The sequence below is a fragment of the Scomber japonicus genome, chromosome 7, assembly GCF_027409825.1.
Source record: "Scomber japonicus isolate fScoJap1 chromosome 7, fScoJap1.pri, whole genome shotgun sequence".
Lineage (NCBI taxonomy): Eukaryota > Metazoa > Chordata > Actinopteri > Scombriformes > Scombridae > Scomber > Scomber japonicus.
The window spans coordinates 14391753-14410607 of NC_070584.1; the positions used below are offsets into that span (position 1 = coordinate 14391753).

General features: G+C 41.5%; 3 protein-coding genes across 5 annotated transcripts; all 3 read left to right on the forward strand.

Annotated features, from left to right (window-relative positions):
• The first annotated feature begins 488 nt into the window (after nucleotides 1-488).
• Nucleotides 489-3001, forward strand: ptgfr (prostaglandin F receptor (FP)). The gene is made up of 2 exons (XM_053322503.1): nucleotides 489-1283; nucleotides 2687-3001. The coding sequence occupies exons 1-2, from the start codon at nucleotides 489-491 to the stop codon at nucleotides 2999-3001; spliced, it is 1110 nt and encodes a 369-aa protein (XP_053178478.1).
• Nucleotides 3002-5236: 2235 nt separating this feature from the next.
• Nucleotides 5237-9641, forward strand: btf3l4 (basic transcription factor 3-like 4). 3 transcript variants are annotated; one of them, XM_053322510.1, is made up of 6 exons: nucleotides 5237-5335; nucleotides 5851-5912; nucleotides 6668-6781; nucleotides 6895-7096; nucleotides 8888-8947; nucleotides 9294-9641. In XM_053322510.1, the coding sequence occupies exons 2-6, from the start codon at nucleotides 5859-5861 to the stop codon at nucleotides 9338-9340; spliced, it is 477 nt and encodes a 158-aa protein (XP_053178485.1). In that variant the 5' UTR covers nucleotides 5237-5335; nucleotides 5851-5858; the 3' UTR covers nucleotides 9341-9641. The 3 variants fall into 3 exon arrangements, with proteins under 3 accessions (XP_053178485.1, XP_053178486.1, XP_053178487.1); XM_053322511.1 differs by having other exon boundaries at nucleotides 5323-5373; XM_053322512.1 differs by lacking the exon at nucleotides 5237-5335 and adding an exon at nucleotides 5564-5686 and having other exon boundaries at nucleotides 5850-5912.
• Nucleotides 9642-10010: 369 nt separating this feature from the next.
• Nucleotides 10011-18589, forward strand: zfyve9b (zinc finger, FYVE domain containing 9b). Its single transcript, XM_053321947.1, has 17 exons — nucleotides 10011-10126; nucleotides 11396-11473; nucleotides 11644-12461; nucleotides 12623-12722; nucleotides 12808-13010; nucleotides 13214-13325; nucleotides 14328-14450; nucleotides 14588-14743; nucleotides 14949-15173; nucleotides 15256-15338; nucleotides 15431-15535; nucleotides 15640-15790; nucleotides 16311-16391; nucleotides 16678-16840; nucleotides 17100-17205; nucleotides 17286-17465; nucleotides 17876-18589. Exons 2-17 carry the CDS (start codon nucleotides 11458-11460, stop codon nucleotides 18035-18037), a joined length of 2784 nt encoding a protein of 927 aa, XP_053177922.1. The 5' UTR covers nucleotides 10011-10126; nucleotides 11396-11457; the 3' UTR covers nucleotides 18038-18589.
• The last annotated feature ends 266 nt before the right edge of the window (nucleotides 18590-18855 follow it).

Sequence of the window (18855 nt, forward strand, 5' to 3'; positions counted from 1 at the left end):
ATTGACTATCATAAAAACCGGAGGATAAAGAAGCTGGTGACTAATGGCGAGCTGTGTGACAGAGGACCAAACCTGAGGTAAGGAACCGATTCAGACCCTGAACATTAATTCACAATAATTAAAGTTATTGGCTTTTGAGAGACGGTGACTCAGTGATGTTAATGAAGTAGCGTTCACTGCATTTCAGTATTGCAAACATGGGTCGAAAATATGAGTGACTATTGTTGGTGTATCCTTTGTACTACATCCCAAAGGAAGTTTACACCCAAAACTGCAAGTGAGCTGTAACTATAGTAAAATGATGTACTTTATTATAATGCTTTGTCCAAATCAATGAACATATGTTCTGGTGATCACGTTTCATACTTTACTAAATTAATAAAAGTCATTTTTACCCTAACAAGTTTTTATTTAGAATCAATATTATAGTACTGACGTGTCATGCATCCCATCTTACATTTATTTATTCTTCAGATTTAATTTCCACCATGTCAGCCAATGGGAGCTCAGAAACAGGCTGCAGGTCAGGGGTCAGAGTGACCAACGACACCAGCAGCCAGAAGGAGCTGTCTGTCACAGCCTCCGTTATCTCCATGACTGTGGGCATTTTCTCCAACAGCCTCGCCCTCTTCATTCTGGTCAAATCCTACAACCGCATCCGGATCAAGTCCAAGGCATCCTTCCTGCTGTTTGCTAGCAGCCTGGTGGTCACCGACCTGCTGGGCCACATCGTCAATGGCTCCCTGGTGCTTTTTGTCTATAGCTCCCACAAGAAATGGGAGAAATTTGACCCTCACCACATTGTGTGCACCCTCTTTGGGGCATGCATGGTGTTCTTTGGCCTGAGCCCCCTGTTCCTGGGAAGTGCAATGGCGGTGGAGCGCTGCATTGGAGTCACCAGACCCATCTTCCACTCCACAGGGTTAGCTTCCCACCACATGAAAAGGCTGCTGGGGCTCACCTGGCTGCTTGCTGCCCTGGTGGCTTTGCTGCCTGTGCTGCTTTGGAGGCCCTACAAGGTTCAGAGCTCCAGGAGCTGGTGCTTCTTCCATATGGAGGAACCCAAAGACTGGCTGGATGTGCTCCTGCCTCTGCTTTTCTCTATACTGGGGCTACTGGCTCTGCTGCTCTCTATTGTATGCAACACTTTGACAAGCTGTGCTTTGCTGCAGTCCAGACTGCGCCGCAAGCATCACTGCAGAGGTACGTCTTACCATATAGAGATGATCTGCCAGCTGTTGGCCATCATGTTGGTGTCCTGTGTGTGCTGGGGCCCGTTACTGGTAAGATCTTCTCTTTAGTACACCTTTGATTTAAAGCAATCAGAGTGCAGACTGACAGGTGTGTGTGTTTGTGTGTGTGTATGTGTGTGTATGTGTGTGTGTGTGTGTGTGTGTGTGTGTGTGTGTGTGTGTGTGTGTGTGCGTGTGTTTACGTGTACACACAAGCCATGAAAACAAGTTGGAAGTCTTTTTACATATTAATGTTCCAGGCTCCTTTATTAATTGATTTGTTGGCAGCTAAGATAATAATTACCATCACTTCATCACTGATCTGTAAACCACATCTCCTGTTTGCCAGTGTTGTGGATGAAGGATTTTAAATATCGGTGAGTAATTGAAATGTGTTTTGAAAGATTGCAGAAAGGCAGGTTCCATTATCTGTGATATTTGACGAAAAAGGTGACTCGAGAAATGCTTCTTTTTAAGGTTGTCATGCTGCTGCTTTTCATCAACAATCTGTCCATCCCTGTCATTCTGAAGCTCTCATCCATTCATTTATCACAATGGGGCTCAAAAACCTCCTTATAACTCAGTATAATGTCCCAACATCCTCCACCCACTTTTTTTACACACAGACCAACCACCATCTCTAGCATCTTGCTTTCACTGTATTTTCTGGGGGAACAAGGTGTCTATTTTGATCTTATTGTATCCCTCCAATCCTGTCTTTAGTCTTTTAAAGGCACTCTTATTCACACCATGCCTCACTCGTCAACCCATTCAGCAAGATCCTGATCATATCTTTAACATATTTTCTGTATGGTAGCCTACAAGTTTTAGTAAAGATCTTCTTGTTGATCCTTTTGATTCATGGCAAGTGTGTGGTCAATATTGATAGAGGGCTTTAAGAAACACAAAGAATGTGATAACACCTTTGCTGCTTTGACTAAATAGTTTAAGGTGTGTGACCAAGGACATTATTTACACTTTTGAAGTATTTTATTCCTTCCACCGTAACAGTACATGGTATTCAAAGAGACACCTGAGTGTCTATTTGCAAAACATCTGGAAATATAATTGCTCTTTTACATAATTTTTTTGTGTAACAATGACTGTGAGTTATTTTTCAAATTGAGTATTTGCATATCTTTCAGAGTGCAATGTAAGAGGACGCTCTCAGCAAAAAAAGAGACCTAGGGAAAGTGATTCAATTATATTAAATAATGCAGTTTAAAGTCTCATTAATGTCCATTCAGTGCAAGCTATTGCATTCATTTAGCAAATGAAAGCAATATGAGAACCACCATTGTTAATTAAGGTCTTCATTGAAGAGTTTGTGCACAAATCAAAATTACATATTGCTTCTTTAAACACAATCTCAGTTGAACGATTAAATGACTTCTAAAGTTATTTTTATAGCTTCAGTAATTCATGTGTTCTATTATTTATAACCTCTCCACTAGATCTGTGTCATCATACTGAGCACCAAAGCCAAGGATGAGCCAGTATCTTTCAGTCTGCTGATGGTAGTGCGCTTGGCCACATGGAACCAGATCCTGGACCCCTGGGTCTACATCCTGCTGAGGAAGGCTGTACTGAGGAAAATCTTCATGTTGTTACAAAGCAGCTGGGGGTCAAAGTCTTACAACTTATACCGCTGGCAGCGCAGCATGCTCCGCAGTTCGGTTGAGACCAGCAACTCAGGTGCCGGTCCACCTGACTGCCGCTGCCTTGGCAGATTACCTCTACCAGACACTGCGATCAAATCCATCACCTGAACCTCTGGACACCTGGGACAGAAACTGTCCAGGCGTGAAGAACTTTGTTGAAATGGAATTTTCCACAGGACACTCAAAGTTATAAAACCATTATAAATCCTCATATAGAGTATTAAACAAACTACATTATGTAGTTATGAGTCTGTTTTCATGTCGCCTTTGCAAAACAATCGTCATGAATTGTCTGTACTGTGGTATATTGTACAGTTTCCTATCTCTTCTTAATGTCAGATCTGTTTTATGCAGAAGTGGCTATAAGCAAAATCTAAAATGTTTACAGTGCTTAGAAAATATCACTGTGTGAATTGAGTTACTTCAGTCATTCTTTCATTGAGCTTTTTCTACTGGAACTGTTATTGTCTCTGTTTTTAATGTTGCCTGTGTCCTGAACCTCGTGCAAAGACAGTTTTTTGTCTTGCCTTTGATATCGGAGTTACTGGCAAACTAGTATCCCTGATTTGTCCTTACATGTGAATGGGTTGATATGGATGCGTAATTATGACACCTACAGGTGGCATATGAGAGCCGAACATTTCTATAGATTTACAGATTTATGCCGGTTATGTGGATTGTGCAAAACACACATGGGCAGAAGACAAATCTAGCTATGTATCTAATCAGACAAAACAGGGCCTATGAGTGGACCAGTACACTGCTGGCAGATATCATGCACAGTAAAGGTGATGTTCTGCACCTGGGCTATTGTTGCATGTCATCTCTGTATCGCATGATATATCTCCAGTCTCTGGGCTGAACAGTATGATAAAAGTGAATATTGCAAAAAGAAAATTTTGAACATTTCTGAGCAAATTGAACACCATGAAATGTGTCCTGTTATAATGGATGTTGGTCAGAGTACTGTGTGTTTGGAAATGTAAAATTAAAATATCTTTTAAGAAAAAAGTCTGTGCTGTCTTTGTGTAGTCTGGAGCGTGGCAACGGAAATTCGTTTTTCTCAGAAGCTTTGGTACATTTCTCAGATCAGAATTGTAATTCTCAAAACTATTTGTTCAACCTCCACATCATCACATCACTTATGCACATCATAAAAGCAATTTCTTAGTCTTTTGAACAAATTGCAAAAGCTCTGGCATATTGGTATATATATGGTTCTGTGTTGAATCTTACCCCAGTAGACATCTAGGCATTAGTTCATTACATACGTCATCACATACAAAATGAACCTTCAGTTGGCAGGAATATATTGACAGAGCACAACACTGTTAAAATTCGTGACAAATTGAAGAACAAGGAAATGAACGGCCTGGAAGAAATAGAGGAGTAAGGCTGCCTGGTGAAAAGGAGGGAGACTGTCAAAGCAGCCGGTCTAAGAAGTGGGTGAGAGGTGTAGTTGAATATCAAATACACAGTACCTGCAGTCAGAGTGCCTTTAATGAATCACACAAATCGCCTATGTACACAGGCACTATAGCAATTTAATTTCATGTTTTCTGCATGAAGGAAATCATTTATTCAGATCTATCTGGTAAAATGTACTCAGTGTACATCAAGATGTGGTAATTTGGTTCTAGTGCTGCAGTTGATCAACATGTAGTATAAATGGCAAATTATACCTTTAAACATATTTTGTCTGATAGATGAAGGATACGAAATACTTGTTATTTCTCCACCTGATATGTCCAAAGTGAACCATGTGATTGTGAACACACGAAAATCAAATCGACTTTAAATAGTCATGCTTTTAGTTATTAATTTGTATTTTTGTTTACTTCAGTCAAACACAAATGTGTATCAGTTCCTTCCAAAGAATAAAACCACTTTGAAATTACATTTCATAATTAAATAGGAAACTAATTTGATAAAAAAAAAAGTCTGATCACATTTAAGCGCACATAAACGCAATACTACTCATCCAATATAAGGTTTATATGTTATACACAGTTACACAGTTTGTCAGCAAAATGTCCCCATGAGTTCAAATTCACACACGGCACTAACATATATGACCACTAGAGTACACACAGAGTAGAGAAAATCAGCTCCATGGGGACCATTTTTTAAAAATGTTTTAAAGAGAAACTGCTGTTTTCAATGCGACGCTCGTGGCCGTGGGGATCAGGGTTTGAAGGAAACGCCCTGCTGATGATCATTTGCTTATACTGTGACTTGGAAAGCATCTCTCAACATGAGCTATAAAGAAAAAATCATTTTCAGGGACTTTAAAGCGTCCAGGAGGTGGCAGCATTGCGTCCCGGTCGGACGCGGGGAGGAAGAAGAAGAAGAAGAAGGAAAAAAGAAGAAGGAGAAGAAGAAGGGGAAAAAATCATAACCTCCATCTTTCTGTGCCGTATGCCTCTGTGGATATCAGAGCAGGTTGGTGGTGATGAATGTTGCACTGCGCGTCATGTGAGGTTGGTGTGTACTTGTGTTGAGAGCAGAGCAGTGACATGATGTGTGTATGCGTGTGTGTGTGGTCAGCCTGTGGAGGCCCTGTGTAATGTTTTCATCTCTGCAGTCTCTCTCTCTCTCTCTCTCTCTCTCTCTCTCTCTCTCTCTCTCTCTCTCTCTCTCTCACTCACACACACACACACACACACACACACACACACACAAACACGCACGCTCGCTCTATCACACACTTTTACACAGAGCATCAGCACTGTCTCTGATAAGTCAGCCAGACTGAGACATTGTTGCATCAGCATCACATATTTGTCATACACGGGATTGTATCGTGCATTTTGGACTTTGGTTAGCTCATAACGCAGTTCTCAGTCTTCATGCTGTCTGTCCACTGAAAGCAGAAAGCTCATCATGTGGTCACTTTATTTACATTAATTAACATTTATTTATTACTCAACCTTATGTACAATTTTCTTTTATTGCAGGTCAAAACATGAATCAAGAAAAACTGGCTAAACTTCAAGCCCAGGTCCGGATAGGAGGAAAGGTAAGAAACACACCTAAAGAAGAGTTGGGATGTTTTTATTGGAAAGATGTAATGCTAAGTGACATATGGCTCTGTGGCTTAACTGCCACTAAATGTTACCTTTGGTTATTTTACTTGTTTTTGACAAACAAAACAAATATTTGCAGCATATGTTGCAATACCAGAATTTACTGGTTGACTAATCAGTAAATGTGCCATGTGCCAAACCATTTGTGCTGTTGGTCAGAGACATTTAAAATTTTGGTGCTCTTTGAAGGGCATTTCCCTTACATTTCATAAACCGAGTAACTGATTATAACAGCTTGAGAGTTCGGCAGGCTAATCATTAATGAAAATAATAGTTAGTTGCACCCCATGATTTTAAAACTTGAATCAGTATGTTATGATCACATCATGATCCATGCTTTTCAAATTTAATATTTGAGTCTTTGCATTAGAACTTTAGAGACTGATACTTCATAGAGTGATGATTTAGTATCATAACACAAATATTTTGACAACAGGATATGTAAACTCACTGAATAGATTTTACAGTGAATTGTCGCTGTATTGAACTAGGAGCATTGGTTGATTGCTTGATTTGGTGGCATTGATGGTATAACAGTGTGAACGGTGTGGAAAAATATCTTAACAGTTGACAGAGTTATTTATATACCGTCATGCTCTCCAACCCAAAACTTTAAAATACATCAACCACATTGTATAACACTTGTGAGTCATGACTTCAAGTCTCTGTTGTGTATCTTTGGTTTCAGGGCTCTGCACGCAGAAAGAAGAAGGTAGTACACAGAACTGCAACAGCTGATGACAAAAAGCTTCAGAGTTCACTAAAGAAGTTGGCTGTCAACAATATTGCTGGAATTGAGGAGGTAAATTGGTATGGACCAACTGTAAAAGGACACCCTGAATGTTCTCTCATTACAAGTCACTTCTCAGATCATTTAACCGTAACCTGGAGCTCTGACCAGTGTCCTCTTCTCAGGTCAACATGATCAAGGATGACGGGACTGTGATCCACTTCAACAACCCCAAAGTTCAGGCCTCTTTGTCCGCCAACACATTCGCCATCACGGGCCATGCTGAGACCAAGCAGCTGACAGAGATGCTCCCTGGCATCCTCAGTCAGCTGGGAGCCGACAGCCTCAGCAGCCTGCGCAAACTGGCAGAACAGTTCCCTCGGCAAGGTGGGTGTGCCCGGACCTATCAGACCCCTGCCAATGTACAATTTGTGTTACAGCATGTATGCACACTTTTTTTCATACAATGTATGCGTGTAATAATGCTCAGTTCTACACCTCTTTTGTGGTTCAGGATGATTAGAGTTGTGTTTATTAGCATAGGTGTCTTGTCTAGTATAGCTTGAACAGACTGACAAACCGTTAGATTGGGTGATTAAAAGATTGGACCCTGGACAGACTAAGGGTTGGTATAAGCAGCCAACCAGTGACCAAACCCTAAATTACCATGTGCCTCTCGGTGCAGATAACATCACTTGACTTTAGTTTTGGAAGTTTTGGAAGGGTTTTTTTTTTGGTGGAGATTTTATAATCTGGATAGAGGCTGTCTATGTCATTTAAATAAGTTTGATTTAGCTTGGCTTTATTTTATTTAATCTGTCAATTATTTCTCAAATTACCGTAATACATTTCTTTTGGTTTCTGTTTATAGAATTTCAGAAAATAGTGAAAAATATCCATCACAATGTCATAAAAGCCCCAAGGAGTCATCTTCAATAATATTTCAAACACCAGAGTTGTTTTGTTTTTTTTACAATTCATAGACGAAACCATAAATCCCCAAAATAACATTGATTAGCAAGAAAGTAATGAAAAGGTGTATTCTACCCCACTGCAACTGACTGAAGTTTAAATGGGGTTGGTTCTTTTTAATTTGACACTTTCTTACTGCTCTTAAGGACACGTTTATATTTTGTATCTGGCACTACAGTATCCATTCCACTAAGGTTTCTTTGTGGTTCAGGGTGATTAAGGTGGTGTACATTTGCATAGGTGTCTTGCCTATTACAACTTGAATGGAACATTTGCAACATGCTTGATACCATATAATGAAACCGTTAGTGTGGGTGATTGAAAGATTAGACTTTGGACAGACTAAGGATTGGTGTATACATGTAGCAGCCAGCCAGTGAGCAAATCCTAAATTACCATGTGCCTGTTACCATTTGCCTGTCTTTTTATAAATTGCCTCTCAATTAATACATTTATTGGTGAAAATTGTGAAAAATATCAGCTATGTTACAGAGGTAGAACTGCAACAATAAATCAATCCACAGCAAATGAAACAGAAACTATTTTAATAATTGATTAATCATTTTCAGTCCTTTTTTATTTTTATTTTTTAAACTCCCTGGAGTAGCTTTGCATGATTTACAGTTCAGTATTAATCGCTGTCCCTCAGTTCAACCTCTGTCTCTAAACAGGCAGTCTTACCTCCTGTTTCTTTAAGGTCCCCTTCCCAATTACCCCACTCTGTTATGATTGGTCAGCTTCAGGAAGCCTGGTGAGGGACAGGGATTAATTCTACATACAGTTACCTTATTATTTGTAACTCTGTCCATGTTTTATATGAATATCCAACATTGTAACATTATATATGACTGAAAATAAGGAAACGCATAATAGGTCCCCTTTAAATGTGAATAGTTTGTGGTGTCTTAGGTCCTCTGATAGTAAAATGAATATTGTTGGGTTGTTTGATTGCATCTTATGGTTTGGTAAACAATGACATTTTTCATGATTTTCTGACATTTTCAACATCAAACAACAAGTCAATTGAAAAATGATTGACAAATTAATCATTACTGAAAAAAATCATTAGTTTCAGTCCTATAGGTAAGCATAATAATAGATACAATTTACTTCTTATTGTCTTCATCCATTAAGAAACTGTCATATCTGGTGACAAGTGTTAAAGAGCTAAAGCTGTAATGTGTTAATCATGTGTTGTCATTTCAGCTCTCGACAGCAAAGCTCCAAAGGCAGAGGACATTGAGGAAGAGGATGATGATGTTCCAGGTATGGACAGTAACATGTATTAAAACATCATATCAAAACATTAAATATGAATCTCTGCACACATTAAGACCAAATTTTCAAAATGTTTTGCCAGAATTTGGTTGTGTTCTAAGTGAAAATTACATTTCTGAAATTTTGCATTTTCTTTTTGATGATGAACCAGTTCTTTTAGTCTAATATTATTAAAATAAAGAAAATCCATTCTGCAGAAATGGTTTTTGTCTTCTGCAATCATTGAGTGCATTTGCAACATTTTGGACAGTAAAGTGAAAACAATATTTTGCCATTTACAAATTTTGGGTGTTTAATGCTAAACCGGTTTTAACACTGTGCTGCTGTTTTGCAGATCTGGTGGAGAACTTCGATGAAGCGTCAAAGAATGAAGCAAACTGACACATGAGGTTCTTGTGCACATGAAACTGGACTACAATGAAGCCAGAAAACTTCTCCGGTGTTTATAAGTCTAGACATATCAAACACGACCGCCCACAAACCAGAGACTTTTCTATTTCCCCATGGCCTCCGGATATCTGAGTCAGACTGGCTTGTGTACACTAAAAAACAACTCCCTACTGGTAAAAGGTTAAGTCCCTTCACCACATTGTCAGTCATGGTCAGGATTACAGTGGTCATTAAATCTAGTCTTAAGACTTTTTTTGTTGTTTATGAAACAAAATAAAGGTGATTAACATTTTTTAGATGGTGCTGTGGTCATTGACAAAATTAAACTTATTGATTCTCCTACGCCAATGAGAATTATGCAGTTTACATAGGAATGGTCTACTTATTCGATGATGCTTACTTGCTGATATCTCACAGATTTCCTACAGTAAGACAGCCTGCTGTGCATCAGGCTGGATTTTCACATCTGACATCATAGCTCTGTTGTCTTGGCTTGTGAGCTGTCCTGCAGCCTGTGCAGAAAGCAAACTGGGGAGGGACATTTCTGCACACCTCTCGAGTTTCTTCAAAGAGCTGCAGAGAAACACAGGGGAGGAGGGAGATCACACTGAGGGGGGTAGAGAGGCGAAATATCCCCCCATCCTTCTCTTGTGAGCAAGGCACTGCTGCTTAAACCTGCTGTCTTCCTCTGCACTCAGATGTAACAGGATAAAATGCTGAAGTTCTTCACTGCGCGGGATGACGAGAATGAAAGCCTTTTGGGAGCAATAACAGAAGGTAAGCATTGTATTGATATGAGCCGTGGGGATACTTTATTCCCCCATTCATTGCCTGTGCGTTGCAAGGTGATGATGATGATGATACTGCGCGTCTGTTTGTCACAGAAAACCGCTGATACAGCATTTGGCTGCACGCATAGTCCGCATCAGCTGAAAGTGTGTGTGTGTGTGTGTGTGTGTGTATGTGTGTATGTATGCATGCGTGGGGCGCACATTACCGTGTTAAGACAAGCTGCGTGCTTACACGCGCTGTCGGTAGATTCATCACATATAGAGCAAACATCATCTCAGTAAGGTGTCCGGCTTGATGTGGTGTATAAGAACGGGATGCGGACTGAGTGTCGCATTGGAGGCCTCGGTGCCTGCGAGCGGATTAAACATTTGCACGTGTGTCTAATGCGTCACTGTCCCGGGAAACGACCGAGCTTCGTTCAGAGGGATCGGTGCAGACCCCCACCGCCTTTCGGGAAACCTTCACTCTGTAGCCCGCGGCAGGGATGACATGGCCCCCCTTTCTTTTCTTTTAATTTGGTGTACCGCTGCAATGCAGTTTGATCTGGTATTTACCTGTTTTTCCAAAAGGGACTGGAACATTTCTATCAAATATCCGCTGACACTATTGTGCCAAACCACACATCTTCCAGCGTCATGTTATGTATAGCCCAAACTGAGCAGCAGTTTCCATGATTTTTTTAAGGGGTGCTTGTTCTCTAGTAATAACTATTCATGAATTACTGTGGGTGTCACAGCTCAATGAAACACCATCAATGGATAGGCTATCCCCTCCCATTTGCATGCTGGTAATGTGTGGAATCGGTTGAGTGGAGGATGTTAAAACAGTAGTGTAATTAGGGGGGAAATATTAATGTTGAAATTAGTAATTCTAACATCTGGAAATAAATGGCTGATTTGACTATATATAGCCTACACAGTGAAACACAAACATGCACTCCTGCCTTTACATTAGGCTCAGGTGAACATTCATGTAAACAGTGAATAATGAGGATCATTACCACTTGCATTACTGGTCTGTCCTGCTATAGGCACAACAACAACAACAAATGGACCAATAAAACACCAGCAAAGGCTTCTATCTGAGTACCTGCAACACTACAAAACACATCTGTAAATCTTGAGGATACACAGAACCTATATTGAACTTTTTGTTCCCTGGGGAACAAGCAGCTATGGGGGATGATCAAGTGGTCGGTTGTACATCAATATTTTGCACACACCAAACCTCCCTTTTCTCTTTTTCATTTATCAGCTCCGACACACCTCTCAAGGACGTCACAGTGCTAATGCTGCCTTTAGTGTTGATTGAAAGCTATGCGCTGTATGAGAGGTGAGGACACCTGCACTTAGCACATGTGAACATGGCTTCTCCACCTAATGAGGCCTTATTAATGACCATGTATGTGAAGTATGTGTAAGTGTGAATGTACTTGCAGAAAGAGGATGAGAGACATTGGAGCTGTGTCTGTGCTGATATTACCGTACTCCCCTTCAAAACAGATGAAGGAGACAATCCGTCTCTTCAGGACACCAAGCACCACTGGCTGAACAGGCCCTGCCTCCTGGTGCTCAAAGATGGGGATGTGTCCAAACCAGGGCTGGGCTGCACTCAAATTAGGCCAGAGTCCCCATCTAAGACCCCTTCAGACTCAACGGTCAGTAGCACTTTTGGGCAATGTGAGCAAAAACCATCTGAACATCCTTCCAAGACAGCGTCACCCTCCCAGCTGGAGGAAGGCAGCTGCACTGTGACCGCCATCTCCACATGGGGCGAGAGTTGTTTTGGGGAGTCTTCTAACCCCCTGGTGCTGAGTCCAGCTGAGGCTGCCTGGCCAGATGAGGAGGAGGAGCAGGCGAAAGAGGAGAAGAAGCTCCAGGATCTCCCTTCTAAGGAGGACTCTGTGATTGAGGAGAAAGAGCTGGAGGAGAGTGGCCTGGAGCAGCAAGAACAGTCCTGCAGCTCAGAGGTGACTGTAACCCCCTCCAATCTTTCACATGAGGAGACATGTGGCAGGGGTTCCAGGGATCTCCAGAGCCAGCTTAAAATGGTCAGATCTAATGGAGTAGATGAGACAAACACCAACAGAGCCCAGGCAGCCGACGGGGAAGGAGCAGTGGGGGAATCTGCTGCCTCCCCTGTCGATCCTGACAATGAAACTCACCCAAACCCTGCTGGTATTCTGTCCAAGGATCGAGGCACTGTTCTCGGGGAGGTGGCTCCAGTTTGGATCCCTGATGCTCAGGCGCAGGTTTGCATGAAGTGTGGGGTCAAGTTTACGTTTACCAAGAGGAGACACCACTGCCGTGCTTGTGGGAAGGTGAGGGATATTTAAAAATTCATATGATCTGCACTATTTAAAGATAACATTTAAGTGTCCAAGTAAAGAGGGACATGATAGTTGATGTGTGAAATGTATATGTGTGCATCTGCTCTTATGTGGTTGTGCGTTTGTGTGCATGTGCATGTGTGTATTGTCAGGTTTTTTGTGCACTTTGCTCCAACCTGAAGTTCAGACTTACACATCTGGATGGCAAGGAGGGACGAGTGTGTGTTTCCTGTCATTCAACTCTCATTAAAAGTGAGCATTTTTTTTTTTTTTTTTTAAGTTTAAAAGTTTTGTTTTGGGAGATTCTCCAAGAGTAATTCTTAAATCTTCTCCCCAGGGACACCTCCAAGAGGAAAAAGGAGGGTGTGGTTTGCAGATGAATTCCTGGCCAATAAGCAGTCAGAGTCTGCGCCGACCACTCCCATCAGAGGACCAGCATTCTCACCGCTAACAAGACGTGCACTGGGTGGATCAGTCAGAATTCCTGGGGGTTCACCACAGATCAGGAGAGCTTCAAGGCCACATGGGACTTCTATCAATGTAGGATCACCCAAAACATGACACAGTTACATCACATAGAACATGATAGTTGTGGTTTTAAAGTTCAAAAGAGAATAAATGTAAAATCTTTATGTTGCCTTTTTTGCCTTTTATTTTCAGTGATGCTCAGTAGTTTGTACCATGGACATTTGACCAAAAATAGCGGCACACTCTGTTGCCTCCCTGTCTCCCTCTTCCTCTAGGAGGCCTGTGGTCCGTATGGCTGGGGCACCACAGCTTTAGTGAGCAATTCTGCCAACCTCATCCCCCTGGATGGCCTGCCACCCATCCTCACCTCCACAGGAGTCAAAGGAGGTGTGACTAGTTCCATCAAATTTGAGTCAAAGATTTTGCAAAAAGACTTTGTGGCCTTTTTTGTTCATGGCAGTGCAGATGTTTGTATTTTCCTGACCTAGAAGCATATGTGTGACACACGCTGCTTTGGTATTTTCATGCACAGTGTGCATGATGCAAAAGTTGGAGGGAAGGTGTAAAGAGTCATGAGATATATGCAAATCAGGCAGTACAAGCAGAGGTGCAAATTAGCACTTTAATGTTGAGGACTTGACAGTTTACTGATGACAAAGGTATGAGCGAATTAAGTAAAGTGACATTATGACATTATTGCTCAATGACCTAAGTCAGTCCACTCAAAATCAGTGACAACTACTGTTAAGCTATATGAAAGTTTCCCTCTGGACTATTATTCCCTGCATGCATCTGAAAGCAAGAGGACAGATATGTGTGCGTAAACACACTGCCACTATGCAAGATGATTCTTCATGGGTACCTGATGAAATCATGGCTACCAACACCAGGCCGCTGCAAAATTACCACAAAAACTAATGTGCTTATGTTCACATCAGAGGATATTTACATATACTCAACTTCACTTCCTCATTGTCCTTGAACACATAACATAGAATGTGTCTGTGACTGGACAATCAGTCCACATTCATAAACCATACTGATAAATGCAAGAGGCTAAACACCCTGTCTCACTGACCACAACCAAAGTGGCTCTGAGCAAAACACTACAACTGGCAAGTTATTGTAGTTCTGTGATGCTCCCAGATATGCATATACCATATGTATGTGTTGATTCTTACCATTTATAAGTCTTAACTACTCCCTAGTGCTGTCACTGTAAACAATAATGTGGACCTCATCTTGCCTGATAAAAACAAGGGTGTTTAGAAATAATAGCGTTAATAAAAGCTGTCAGAATAATTGCTGTGTCTGCATTTCTTTACCAGTTTAAAGTACAAACAATTGCAGAAATATTCTGTAGATTAATAGCTGTCTTTTTTTTCTCAGATTACACTGTAGAGGAGCAGCCCTCTGAGATGCTGCTTATTCAGGAGCTGGAGAGTGGCAGGCCCAAGCCTCTGGTGTTTGTTCTCAATGCCAACCTACTTGCTATGGTCAAGTTGGTCAATTGTACGTCTGTTTTTTCCCTCCTTTCATTTCACCATATGACAGAAAGCACATATTTTTACATTTTCTGTTTTGGAGTTAATATTCTCCACAGCGCAAATCCCTGAGACCCCTGAGGTTGTGCTCTGATTGTGTGACAGATGTTAACAGGAAATGCTGGTGCGTCACAACGAAGGGAATGCATGCTGTGGGCCAGGTGGAAGTGGTGGTACTGCTGCAGTGCCTGCCTGAAGAGAAAAGCTTTCCCAAAGACATTTTCAGCCACTTCATCCAGCTGTACAGGGACACCCTCACAGGTCAGGGCCACGTAGGCTAAGAGGCTTACATGCAACAATTTCTAAGCCAGTTTCATAGCAGTAGTGGCTTTGAATAAGAGAATATACTGTATGCTTCACTACTCACTTTTGGACCACAATCAATTCATCACACTGGCTGTGATCTGTCTCAGTGTGTTTTTCTGCTCTAATTACACATCTGTCCTTTTCCTCTCTGTTTCTGTAGGGAAGGTTGTAAAACACCTGTCACTGTCCCTGTTCAGCAGTAATTTCCTGGGCAGTGAGGAGCATGCAGGCTTCTTGTACATTCGCCCCACTCTTCAGTCACTCCAAGGTCTACCTCTGCCAAACCAGCCCTACCTCTTTGGCCTGTTGGTCCACAGAGCAGAGTTGACCTGGGCCAAAGCCTTTCCCTTGCGGCTAATGCTGCGACTAGGAGCTGAGTACAGATGTAAGCCAGACCCTAGGAAGTGTTGTATATGTTATGCTGCAGGTTTCCTCTTCAGTTACCCACTTCCTTTCTCTTTTTCTAGTTTACCCATGTCCTCTGTACAGTGTGCGCTTAAGGAAGCCCTTGTTTGGGGAGATAGGCCACACTATAATGAGACTGTTAGTGGTGAGTATAGATATTTGTTCTGTCATGAGAACAGACGTTTGGTGTGACAACACCAGGCTCCCATAATGACCTTTTCCTTTCATCCTGTTCAGGACTTTAGGAATTACCGTTATAGCCTCCCAATGGTGCCGGGACTCACTGTGGATCTAGAGGCTCAAAGGACCTGCATAAAGATACCAACCACCGGGTACAATGAGGTAATAAACATTTAAATATCTTACAGAGTCGATGCTAATATTTTGTATTTTTCATCAAATACTATCTCTCTGTCTATGCCTATGCCCACTTCTTCTCATGCTAGCTAATGAAGGCTTTGAATAAGTCCAATGAGCATGTGCTGGCCATAGGGGCGTGCTTTAATGAGGCTGCAGATTCCCACCTCATCTGTGTGCAAAGAGATGATGGCCAGTACCAGACCCAAGCCATCAGCATCCACAATCAGCCACGCAAAGGTAGGGCATAACAGGATAATACGTTTTCAGAGACTGGACTTGATGTCCTTCAAAAAGTGGTGGAGAACACTTATTAAAATCCAATATTTGGATTGCAACAAGGGGGAGGTCCTGACTGACTGATTATTGATCTGCTCTTTTAGAAACTTTTCCCAAAACTTTTTTAACATGAACTCTGTAGCTCATTTGTTGCATCCATTTTTAGTGGAGTTTAGTAGAGTACATTTGTGAAGCCAAACATTGCAGCAAGCCCATGTATTTTGAAGTAACATATTTCACTCACAGTTTAAGTTTTTTATATATTTATATGTATATATTCAAGAGCTGAACACACACTTTCTATTTTTAATCTACAGGGAAATGTAAGGGGGCCAAAGGCAAGCAAGCCAATACAGCACATTCTTGCACTTTCCCTTTTGTTACACTAGATGGCACTCTGTGATATGCTTTAATGATTGATATAGCAGGGTTAAAGCCCAGGAGTTTGTCTCTAATGAAGATTTGCTTTTTTGTGTTGCAGTGACTGGATCATGCTTTTTTATATTCAGTAGTGCACTGAAAGCAGCTGCAGGATATCTTGCCAAATCCAGCATCGTAGAAGGTAGGATGTTCACTCAGAGACAGGGAGTCAGGTTGACCTTGACTTTTTCCAGCCAGCTCGCAGGAATTTCATTCTTTATATGTGTTTTTTAAGTAGTGCATGATAACAGCCCTGCTTGAGAACTGGTTTATTCAGAATGTGTTGATCTTTGTATGTGTGTGTCTGTGTACATTTTAACAGACTGTTTGTCTAAGCGTGTGTGCGTGTTGATGCATGTGAGTGCGTGTGTCTTCCTGTTGGGTGTCTGTTTTGTGTGTTTCTCCTGTATTGCTGTCCCTCTTCCCAGATGGGCTAATGGTGCAGATCACCGTGGAAACCATGGCAGAACTGCGCCGGTCGCTCAGGGAGATGAAAGACTACACCATCACCTGTGGACGGCTTGACCAATCAGACAGCCAGGAGATTGTTTGTGTGCAGTGGGTGGAGGAGAAATGCACTGTGAATAAGGGGTGAGTATGTCCACCTGTTTGAAGTTCACATTGCAGCCTTGGATGGAAGCTTTGAAGCTCAACCCAACAGAGCAGTGTATAACAGACACAATCAAAGGTAGTGGAGGACAATGTTCAAAAGGCTTTACTTTGTTTAATTTTAAGGAAGTGATCTTAATCTCTTCCAATCCAATGGTGTCCAGGTTTGTGCCATAGACAAGAGCCCAGATTAAGTAGTTTGAATGAAGTAAATTCTTTGTACATGTCATTTCTTCTCCAGAGTTATAAGTCCCATTGATGGGAAATCCATGGAGTCCATCAGCAGTACAAAGATATTCCAGAAATCAGAATACAAAGAAAACGGGAAAATTATCCGCTGGACAGAAGTACGTACAGCGCTAAAAATAACAACAGAAGTCCATCTGAAACTTTTTTCTTCTTACATTTATCTAAATGTTTTACGCAGGTGTTCTTCATACAAAGGGGGGATCATCCTAAAGGAGGAGTGTCTGACTCTGCTGAGCACAACCGGCTAACGGAGCGGATCGCCCGGGCATTTTGCTTGGCACTGTGTCCACACCTCAAACTGCTAAAAGAGGACGGGATGGCCAAACTGGGGCTGCGTGTCACTTTTGACCCTCAAGAGGTCAGAAATAAAGATGTCTAGTAGGCTATTTGGTATCAGTGGGAGGGGTCACAGCAACTTCGTGCTGCCTATTTCTCTGATTAAAATTGGCCTTTTAAGCATCAGGTGCCGGAGGCAGGAGGTGGTGAATCCACCTCTTTAAAGGAAGATGAATAAATCATTTGTCAATTTTTAATTTATCAGTAAAACAACCAGTTTTTATGTAATAGAGTGGGTCACCCTCTGCTAATGGTTTAAGAATTTCATCAGCATGTGTTTTAGTTGTTTTCAGGGTTCAAAGAGGACATGTTTTTTTTTTTTTAAAGGAACATATGCAACTAATGAGTCTTACACAAATAGCTGTACATTTTTAGTACAGGTTACTTGGTGTGACTAACTAAACAAATTAGTGGTTTGTTTTTTCATTTCAGGTGGGATTTGTGGCTGGGAGCAATGGGCAGCCCCTTCCAGCTCAGTACCTTAATGCTCTGGATAGCGTGATGATCCCCGTCATCCACAGCAGGGGGCGTAAGAGGGGCGATGATCCCATTGTGATGGAGCTCATCTTTTACATCATGGAGAACATCACTTAAAGTGCACACACCACACGATCACATCACTTTCACCCTGACCGCAGCTGTATCTCCGGCACTCCCCATCAGTGCTGCCATCGGTTTCAGGGCAATAAAAGCAGCACATTCAAAGGGTAAACCAGACCACATCAAGGTCTGCATCCATCTCATCCACTCACGAGTAGAGAGAAGTGGTCTGACATGTAGTGGTTCTTCCAACATCACTTCGCCCTGCAATAGACAGTCTGGGTACGCATGAAACCTATGATGGACCATCAGACCAGGGCACAGTACTGCACTGTAGTAGCAACTTCATAGCTTGATATCATCCATGTCACAGTGTACCATACAAATACTCACATGGAGAATACCTTTAACGTGGGAGCTGGATTCAGGCCCATAACCTTAAAGCAAAGAGAAAAAGAGAATGACTTGAAGTGCTGTATGTAGTAGATCTGTAGCAAATTGATGCACACTGAATGAATGCCTGAAGAATGTTTTCATACTGGATGTATTTTAATTGATTGCTCATGAAATGTATTGTCAGCCTGGAAATTAAACTTGCAACAATGACTAAGTCGCTGCTGGTTCATTCAGGACACTTTGAACAACACTTATACTTTTACTGAGTTGTCATTTTTGTCACTATATGTATTTCTAATTCACTTCCTATTAGAGGAAATTACTGGTTACTTTTTTAGGTTACACACAAAAGGCAGTGATGGGTATAATGATTTCTTATAATCAAGTCAATTTATTTAAAGGGCACATTTAAAACAACAAAAGTTGACCAAAGTCTTAACAGAGATTATTACACTCAAATAAAAACACAGATATAC